The sequence below is a fragment of the Alexandromys fortis genome, unplaced genomic scaffold, assembly GCF_014885135.2.
Source record: "Alexandromys fortis isolate MF-2015 unplaced genomic scaffold, M_Fortis_MF-2015_v1.1 scaffold_75, whole genome shotgun sequence".
NCBI classification, from domain to species: Eukaryota; Metazoa; Chordata; class Mammalia; order Rodentia; family Cricetidae; genus Alexandromys; species Alexandromys fortis.
In genome coordinates this window covers 433,766-444,280 of record NW_026067956.1, presented here as the reverse complement: position 1 = coordinate 444,280, position 10,515 = coordinate 433,766, and the positions used below count along the sequence as shown (strand labels likewise).

The following is a 10,515-nucleotide window of genomic DNA, read 5'->3' as shown; positions in this document are numbered from 1 at the left end:
TCTTCTTCTTCTTCTTCTTCTTCTTCTTCTTCTTCTTCTTCTTCTTCTTCTTCTTCTTTTTCCCCTTCTTTCTCGGTTTTTATTAATTTGAAAGTAGGCGCACAAAGTAATGGATTTCATCATGGGGCTTTCATAATGCTCTGTGTCCCTTTTAAATTCAATTATCTTATTTTGAAAATTTCATCTCGGGGTACTGTATTCACAGCATTTCCATCCCTCCCCCTCACTCCTCCAACTCTTTCTGTGTTTCTTCTGTTCCCTCTAATTTAGCATAGCTTGTTTATATGTGTGTGTTGTGTACACACACATGTATGTGGTTGTGTATGTGTGTGCATGTATACATATGTATATGTGTGTGTGTGTGTGTGTGTGTGTGTGTGTGTGTGTGTGTGTGGATGTTTAGGACTAACCACAGGGATTGGATAATCTATCAGGGGTCTCCTCACTGGAGAAAACTGATTCTCCCTTGTTCAGCAGCCATTAATTGTCTATAGTCTTCATCTAGGGGTGCGGTCTTATGAGATTTTCCTCATCCATGTTGGCATATCAACTGATGACCTCATTATGATGGTCTTGTTTAGGCAGTTACATTGAGATTTCATGGCTACAGCTTCCCTGTCATATATGGAAGACACTATCTTGCGGCAAACTCCTTGGTCCTCTGTCTTTTATGATCTTTCTTTTTAACGAAATGGTCCCCAAATTCTCTGATCAGATAATAATTGTCTATAGTAATATAGTTTTTCCAAAAAGGAGATTTAAAAAACCTGTGGGTTTATTAACAGATTCTTTATAGACACACAAATTGAGACTCTATCTTATTATAAAGTAATTGGGAATTTAGCACCAGGACCAGCTCTTTTACTGAGCACTGACTGAGTGAAACACTCTGCACTAAGCATTCTCAGGTTTCACAACCACTTGGGCATAGGTGGTATCATCATGCATCTTACTGATAACGCAATGGGGTTTTCGAGAAGTTAAGTAACTTGCTGTGGTCTTGACATGTAAGTAGGGCCTATAGATTCAAACCCAGTCCCTGACTCCAAAGTCTCCTTCTCTACAGTTATTGAGTTAATAGTTCAATGGCTCTGTCTTGAAATAGCTGCTCTTGTTGCCCAGTTTCCTGTCACAGTTGCTCAGGGCTTGAAATGTTCCTCAGGTTGACCCAGGCAGACTACAGTGCGGTCCAAAACACTCTGTCCAGTGTCTTGTGTTTTGTAAGTTATAGGGGGTCGTGGGGGGATGACTTAAGAAAACATGATCTTACCCATGGTGAGTTGAAGGCCAGGGTGGAAACTCAGTAAAACATAGAACCTCCCAAGGGGTCCACACAGTGTGCCCTCACCTGGGAGAAAGTGATCTTCCCTCTCATGAGTTGCTCATTGGGTCCACCTGGGGATTCCTTCTGTAAGGCGTCTATCAGGAAGCCTCTGGAAGACACAAGGAATATCACTATCACCGGCCGCCATTTACATTCACAGACAAACTGTTGTCAGAAAGACAGGAAGAGGTAAGCCCCGGTCAAGTTTGTCCACATGAAGCCATCCTTAGCTCACATTTTTCAAAAGGAACAAATTTTTTTCCTGGAATTTATTATGTACATATAGTTCCCATTTTATCTTAATCTCTCCTTTCTAAAAATATTTCCTGTGTTAAGGTCTGAAGTAGCTCACCTTCAAAACTCCCATGCTGAAGTTTTACCTTCCAGTACTTCACAATGGGGCTATATTTGGAGATGGAATCTTTAAAGTGATAATGAAGTTAATGAGGTCCTAATTTAACACAATTGGTATTCTAATAAAAAGAGGTTATTTAGACACAGACGCATACAGAGATGGTACTAGCTTCAAGTCAAGGACAGATTTGTTGGAGGGAACCAACTGTCACAAATATAGAATGATATTTTGAATTAAGAATCTGTGGTTTCTGGTCAGTTGGGGGCTGAAGAATCAGATGTGATTAACAGGAGACCAGAATCACTGAGGTTAAATCTTCTGGGAGGTATTTCATCAGGGTCAGTACTCAGAAGCTTTTACTGGGGGGCGGGGAAGGGCAAGGCTGCATCTCAGACTGGCAACCAAGCCTGGCAATGTGTAAGAGTCTCCCAGATGGTATTAGTTTTGATGACATAAAAGCTGCAGGATTAAAGGGGCCATGAAAACAACTCAGCCTCAGTACTGTGTGGCAGGGTCAGCAGGGAGACCAGCCTCCATTGTAGTAGAGGCGCCAGCATATTAGAAGTACCTGGACCATGCTACACCAACCTAGGACAGTGATGGGTGTGCAGTGAAGCCAACCTGAGCCTATGAGACAAACTGTGTGTACTGCATCTGGCAGCACTGGGGAAGAAGAGTGTTTAAACTCACGGGAGCCCAGAAGATCATGAGTGAGTCCCAGATGTCAGAGACTGAACTCTTTACACTGTTGGAGTTTGCGTTTTCTTTGATCTGATTATACTGTACTCTGGTTCTTCTCTCTTGGAATAAGAAAGTATGTAACTTGTTTTTTAACTTTGTAGGAGCTCACAGTTAAGAAATCTGTTGATTTTTAAAAAGATCTTGAACTTTTAAGTGTTGAAAGATTTGAAGACTATGGGACTTTTAAAAGTCAGACTACATTTTATATTGTAATATTAACACGGAGATCTTGGGTACAAGCCACAAAATGGGTATTACTTAAAGGGATATGCTTGTGCGTCAACATTGACATGGGGTAGACGAAGCTGTCATAATTCGCTTTTGCCAAACTGGCACAGATCTAGACACAGCTGTGTAGAGAACATTTCAGTCAAGGAGCTGTCTCCATCAGACTGACCTGTTGCCAGGTCTGTGGAGCATTTTCTTGATTATTGATTGATGTGTGAGAGCCCAGCCCACTGTGGGAAGACCATCCCTGGGCTGAATAAGAACAGCAGCTGAGAAAGTCAAGAATAGCAAGCCAGTAAGCAGCATTCCTCCACTGTTTGTGAACCAGTTCCTGTCTCCAAGCTCCTGCTTTGAGTTCTTGTTCTGGCTTTCCTAGGTGATGAGCTGTAACCATCACCAAACAAGCCAAATAAGCCTTTTCCTCCCTAAGTTGCTGGTTGCCATGGTGTTTATCACAGCAAAAGAAAAACAACGAGAAGATCAACTTTTCTGAAACCTTGGTCTTGGCCTTCTACCCTTCTAGAATGCTCTCCTACTAACCCAGCCAGTCTGTACTGTTGGCAGCCTTAATTAATGGATATACCTCGCCTGTTATCAGCTGTAATGCCAAGCCCTTTGCAGACATTTACCATCCCCAAGTGTGAGAACGATTATCTCCTACTTAAGAATTTTGTTTTTGATTATAGTGGAGTATTTTTTTTTTAAAGCAGATTAACCCTCTTTCAGGTAAAATCATCACCTCTGAGTATCTATCAAAGACATGTGCCTGAGATCTGTGGCCTTGTCCAGCTTCCTCGTAATAGTAACGGTTTCTGTTGTGCTTTTGACATAATATTTTCTGAACAATCTTATTAAGGTACAATTGACATCAAATTTACATGTTTTCAACATGTTATTCTATAATGTATAGTAAAGTCAAAGCGATGCAAATGTCACCTCACTCCTGTGACATAGCATTGCCGTCTCCTTAGCGAGATTCCCCAGACCCTTTAGCAGCTGTGCTGAATTTTTAAAAACCAGAGTGCAGTTAGGTGCCACAAGCTTTTATTAGACATCTAGGATGTGCAAGGCTGTGTGTTACCTGTGATGTAAAAGACGGGAAAATAACAATCCCATCCTTAGGAAACTCACAGTGTCAGGTAAGCAGATAGCTTTATTATATGACCAAGAAGAAGAAACTAAAATGACTTATTCCTGCCTGAAAATCGGGGATTGACTAAAGAAGAACACATAGGAAAAGCGTGACTGCAAGAGGACATTGCTACATTTATACAGCAAGAGCAAGCAGGGCTTATTTTGAAGTAGAAGCAATTTGACAAAACAAGACTATTCTTACCTTTGGAAAACATGAGCACTTGTACACACATGCCACAGGGCACATGTATGGGTCAGAGGGCAACCCGAGGGAGTCAGTTCTCTCCCTCCACCACGTGGGTCCTGGGGATGGAATTCAGGTCATTGTGTTTGGTGGCGAGCACCTCTGTCAGCTCAAATCATCTCGCCGGCCCCTGAGCACTGTATTTTAAGATTGCGGTGGTGGTGCATGCCTTTAATCCCAGCACTCAGAAGGCATAGGCAGGTTGATTTCTATGAGTTCAGGACAGCCTGGTCTACAGAGCGAGTGGCCGTACAGGCTCAAAAGTTACAGAGAAACCCATCCCGAAAAACAAAAACAAACAAACAAACAGACAGAATGCTTCATCAAGGCAGTGAATAGTGAAAGGCTCATGACAGAAAATGAAACTGGTGAATCAAGAGATACAAGAGGGGCTGGAGAGCATCAGCTGCTCTGTCCAGAGAACCTGGTTAGAGTCTCAGCCCCCACATGGTGGTTCAGTTCCATCTGGGGCTCCCGTTCAAAAGATTCTGATGCCCTCTTCTGGCCCCCATGGGCACCAGGCACGCACATAGTACAGAGGTATACACACAGACAAAACACCCACAATATACAACATAAACAAAACACAATAAGAGACACAAGAAAATTCCCAAGAACTTCTCAGGGCACGGCTGTCAACATGAACTTTGGTGGCCTGTGTGGGAGGAGTTGTTACATCTGCTGGCAAGCATGCTGAAAATACCCAGTGTGTGGAAGACACTTTTTCTTTGTTTGCTACCAGATTAGCTCACACATCTAATGGGTAAACAAAGGCAACGCTTGCGCTCTGACCTCCCGCATGCGGCTAGTTTTGTCATAACCTTTTCTAGGGAACCCGGGAACAACCCTAACCACGGTCACAAAGGAACTGTGTGAGGGTATACCAATGGTATTGCTCAGGGCACCACTGCAGAATGGAGAACTTCTGTAAATAAAGGCGTGTATCAAAAACACAGCTGCCCATCCACTTTCCATAGAAGCTAATTTAATCTTCACTCAAGATTCCTAAGAAAAGGCAATGTCTCTTAGGGTGGTTGACAAGAAAGACAGGTTAAGCACACACCTGTGCACCCCCCCCCACAAAGCATCCATCCATCCCCTCACACAAAAATGACACCCACCCATGCACAAACTTGTTGGAAGCAAACTAATCATTCCTTTCTTATAACTCCCATTGGGCAAGCACAGCTTGGAGATGGATGGAGATTTTCATTTTCAAATATTGTTCTCTGTCAAATTCTACTTAACTGCAGTGTGGCCACCCGATGGTGCACTTTGTAGTCTCTTGTTTATTTTTGCTTCTCAGCTGCTGGTGCATTTTATTTATTCACCCTAGACAGATACATTTCTAGAAGAGCAGCCAAGGGAGGCACAAAGGCACAGGGAGGCAGAGAGGGAGGAACCTGCACTGGGTGAAGGAACACTGCTCTCAGAGCCACCGAGGGAATCTCCCTGCCACACCTCAGTCTCTACATCTGAGAAAGTGCCTGCTTCTCAACCTTCCTAATGTTGCAACCCTTTAATACAGCTCTTCATGCGGTGGTGACCCCCAACCATAAAATTATTTTTGCTGCTACTTCATACCTGGAATTTTTGCCACTGAGCGGTGTCTCAGTTCCTAAGACTATCAGAAATATGTGTTTTTCAATGGTCGTGACCCACAGGTTGAGAACTGCTGTTCTAGCCATTGAATCTCCTTTGGGTTGGCTTACATGATTTATATAGTATAAGAGATAAGCCCTGTTGGTGTCATAAGAATTCTAGAATCATCAAATGAGGCAGATCTCCAGATCACAGGCTGCCACTATGCTTCTTCCTCTCAGGGGTGGCATGACCCCTTCCTTCTTTCCTTTGAGTTCTATCAAAGTGACCTTTCATCCTTTTTAACTTTTTTGTTTTGTTTTGTGTTTCGAGCCAGGGTTTCTCTGTAGTTTTGGAGCCTGTCCTAGAACTAGCTTTGTAGACCAGGCTGGCCTCGAACTCACAGAGATCCGCCTGCCTCTGCCTCTCGAGTACTGGGATTAAAGGCGTGTGCCACCACCGCCCAGCTCCTTTTTAACTTTTAAAAAATAAATGTGCTTTCCTCCTTTCTGTTTATAAAACGTTTGTGAATGGAAAGAGAAACGTAGAGGGGAAATCATTCATGAGCTCACGCACCATTAGTAATGTCTGGATCTTTAAAATACTTATTTTATTTCTTTTTATATTACGTGTGTTTGTGTCTTCATCTGTGAGTACAGGCGCCCTAGGAGGCCAGAAGGGGGCGTCAGATCCCCTGGGTGTGGGAAATCAAATGTTCTTAACTGCAGCCTACCCTCCAGCTGCTTGTCTGGATATTTTGATATATTTTTTCTAGACATTTTTTTTTCTACAGGCCCCTGCTTCCTCCCTCTGCCATTTGAAACTGAGCCATTGCTTTTTTTTCTTTAAGTTATTTTATTTATTTATTTATTTATTTATTTATTTATTTATTTATTTATTAAAGCTTTCTGTCTCTTCCCCACCGCCACCTCCCCTTTCCCTCTTCCTCCCCCAATCAAGTCCCCCTCCCTCATCAGCCCAAAGAGCAATCAGGGTTCCCTGCCCTGTGGGAAGTCCAAGGACCACCCACCTCCATCCAGGTCTAGTAAGGTGAGCATCCAAACTGCCTAGGCTCCCACAAAACCAATAGGTGCAGTAGGATGTCAGCGAGTGCCTCCCAGCTCCTCACTTCCTCGGGCTGGGGGCCATTTCTCTAAATTACTACTGTGCTGGCCCTCTTGTAATGCTGGCCTTTGGACAGAACTTTCTTTTAAGTCTCAGCGAGCATTTTAAAGACCAGGTTCAACAGAATTAACCCCGTAGCAAACAGTTTAGTATCGCCTCCTTTTGCAAAGGGCAATTTTGAGATTTTTTTTTTAACAAAGCTTAATTACTTAGCATTTAGAAGGGCAATGGTATTTAGTACCAGACAATGATTTTGATCTTGGCCAGGCTCACCAGGAAAGCAATTTGAAACCTGAGCTGGATTTGTGGGCAGGACACCAGGCGGCTGGGGACTGCCTACTTGTGATACAGACCTAGTGCGCGGGTTCCCTTACCTGGGCAGCGCTAGGGCTTCCTCAGTGCGTCGGAGGGCGCCGGCGAGAGAGGGAAGGGCCAGCACTCCGTCAAGGTCGAACACTTCCACACGAAGCGCCATGGTGGCCTGGGCTGCAGGGCTAAGCAGACACAAACGTGGAGCTAGAAGGCTGCGGCCTTCACTGGAGAGAGTGGCTTGGGGATCTAAGATCAGAGTCTGCCAGGCTCAGCACAGCCCCCGCCACGCCCCACCACGCTATACCACGCCCACTACCAACGGAGCCCTGCCTACTCACCCGGTCCAGACTGGAGCGTCCAGCTGGAAGTTCCACCCAAGTGTCAAATCTGATCTTAGCCACTACCTCCTGCCTAGGAGCCCGCGTGTGTGTAAGACTTCCAGCTAAACTACCAACCCCGGTCTCCCCGATTCCCGGACCTTTGACCTTTCTTAGGCTTGGTATGGGGGAGAGAGGGTTGATCTTGATGGGGGGGGGGGAGAGGGGGACATAGTAAACATTCTCTCCTTCAGTATTCTGTCTTGTTTGACATCCCTTCTCTAAATGCTGCGCACATCTTTGCAAACCCTTTCCCTCTGCCTGCTTCTCCAAGCAGTCTTCCTAGGAAACAATACAGCCCTCCAGTCATAGTGTGCCAACCCAGAGTACTTTCTTGTGGCTTAGAAGAAATAAATCGAGTGTGGTTCCCCTTTGTACGTTGTATTTGAAAGAACATAAAAGTGAGCTGGGCCTCTGGGAGGTTTCTGGAAACCTCCTGCCCCTTGGCCCAGTGTTCTCCCTAGTTAAGAGGGAAAACAGAAACCTCACCATTTAAGGAATTCAATTAACAAATCCACCGTTTAGACCATGACCGTTGTGAAAAGCTGTCTCCCTTATTGCAATGGGGAATTGAAGTCTTCCTTTGCTCTTGTGGCTGCCGGGTAAGAAACAGGTTTATTGTGGATTGATTTTGTGGTCCTTTCTGGCACGTCTTCCTCTTGCCTCTGGTCTTACCTGGGACAGTTTGTATTTTTCTGAGATTTACACTTAAGAAGCAGAAAGTGGATGAAAATGTAGGATGTTGCCCTTTGAACGGAAATGGCCTTTTGGGAGAACTTGCAGTGGAGTATTGGAGAAAGATGCGAGATGCACCTGGGCCCAAAGACAGGAAGAGAAGACAATATGAACTGGGTATCGTCCTGCATGCCTGTAATCCCAGCCTTCTGGACGCAGAAGCAGAAGGTTCCAAGGTTCAATATCAGCTTCAGCTACAAACCAAGTTCAAGACTAACCTGCCTTATAGGAGACGCTGACTCACAAGATAAAGAAACAAGCAGGAAACGCACATGCAGACAGAGACAGAGACAGAGACAGATATTCAGAGAGACAAACAGATACAGAGACATATAGCCAGACAGACACAAAGAGAGACACAGAGACAGACAAACATAACACACACACACACACACACTCAGAGAGCAAGAACACACACAAGGACAGTGATGCTCTTCTTGGTTGTCAACTTGGCTGCATCTGAAACCTAAGTGCCTGGGTATACCTGTGAGGGACTTTTCTTAGTTAAATTATTTGAAGTAAGAAGACTTTTAATCTGGATATTTTGAGGTTGGAAGATCCATCTTTTAAATCTGGACCATGTCTTCTGCTGGCAGTCTATATAAGGATGTGGAAGAAGGAAGCTTGCTCTCTTTGCTTGCTTGCTTGCTTTCACTCTTGCTAGTAATTCCTTTGTTGGCATTAGAGCTACATCTTCAGGATTCCAGCATATGCTGAAGACCAGCTGAGACACCCATCCTTGTGGTCTGAACAACTACTGGAATCTTACATTAATAGACATCCATTGCTGGCTTAACTGAACTGTAAGCCATTCTAATAAATCAGGATCTTTTAAGTTCTTTTTCTCTAGAGAACCCTGACATATGCGTGCGTGCACAGACACACACACAGACACACACACACACAGAGATACAGACAGACAGATAAATAGTCATAGAGAAACATACGCAGACAGACAGACACCAAAACAAACATGTTAGAAAAAAGCAAGTAATAATAAAAAGAATATAATACAGAACTCTGATTAATACAGTGGTCTCAAAAATAAAGTTGACTTTTTCCTTTTAGCCAATGAATCAGATTGCATAATCTCTTAGCTATGAACCTGATTGATAGACTTTCCTTTGGGTTCCAGCTGTGCACAGATACCTTCTTAGTGCTCACCTTTGTTTGACCGTGTGATGCTCCTCCTGACTAAGGCAGAACTCTGCTTTGTTCTGCTTTCAACAACTGCTCCTTCCAGGAACTTATGATTTGATCAAGCCTCCTCCAAAGCCTTGCTTCTCAACCCATGGCATTATTAGGAGGTAACAGACCCTTGAAGACCCCATGGGAGGTCTTCAAGTCACTAGAAGTGTGTCCTTTAAGGGTGTATTGGGACTCTGACCCCTCACCTTTCCTCTCCCTTGCATCTTCTTCCTGAGTGGACTGCTTTTGCTATGTGCTGTTGCTATGGACAATGGGACCAACCAATCACAGAATGACACCTCCAAATCTGTGAGCCAGACTAGACCTTTTCTCTTTCCAAACTAATTACCTTGGGTGCTTACTGCGGCAGTGGAAAGCTGGCTCGCAAACAGGAGGTCCCTGTCTTACTAAGTAACATAACCCTTGGTTCAGCTGCTCAATCCTTGGAGTTGCTTGCTGATACCTGGCTTCCAACTGAGCCAAGTGCTCTGAAACTTTGTTCCAGGGCTGGTCAGCCAACTGGGGCAGAGGTGGTAGCTTCTAGATCCATGGTGGTGTTTTTTCTTAAAGGTTTGGCTGCCTGGAAACAAATCCTTTCAGAGATTTTATTGGCCCTCCCCATTCCTCATACTTAATATGTTTGCCCCATCACCCACATTTAATACATCTGCCTGTTACTCATATTTTAATCCGTCATGTCATCTCTTTGAAAGAGGTGCAGTGATTTCTGTTGCATACATCTGCATTCTGACTGGTAGAGTGTTACTGATCCATAAATGTGAATATGAAAGTTTCAAAACGAAGAAGAAAAGCATGTCTACAAAAAATGGACTTCACAAACCATTTCTTAAAAAGAAAAATATTAATCCTTGAAAAATGGAATTCTACTTCCAAAAAGGAATCACCCTTGGTTAGTGTGATGGCTAGGTTCAGCTGTCAGCTTGGCAGAACTTAGAATCACCTGGTAGAGTGTTGTAGTGAAGAGCTGTCCTCATCAGGTTGGACTGGGGGTGTCTCTGAGGGATTGTCTTGTCATAGTCGTTGAGGGGAGGCCTACCAAATGTGGGTGGCCCAGATAAAAAGACACGGAAGGGCAAAGGTCACTGTTTTGGCTGTTTGCCTTCACTGTTGAGCTGAAGCTCGTCTTCCCTGTTGCTGGGGCTTCCAACTC

At 44.2% G+C, this 10,515-nt stretch overlaps 1 protein-coding gene across 1 annotated transcript in view; it reads right to left on the bottom strand.

Moving 5' to 3' along the window:
* Ephx2 (epoxide hydrolase 2) overlaps window positions 1-7,316 on the bottom strand; it is a 36,561-nt gene extending 29,245 nt beyond the window's left edge. Inside the window, exons 1-2 of the mRNA XM_050152232.1 lie at window positions 7,107-7,316; window positions 1,349-1,433 (exon numbers count right to left, since the gene is read on the bottom strand). Coding sequence (XP_050008189.1) covers window positions 1,349-1,433; window positions 7,107-7,207 — 186 coding nt within the window. The 5' untranslated portion in view covers window positions 7,208-7,316. The remainder of the gene's footprint in view (window positions 1-1,348; window positions 1,434-7,106) is intronic.
* Between the last annotated feature and the right edge of the window lie 3,199 nt (window positions 7,317-10,515).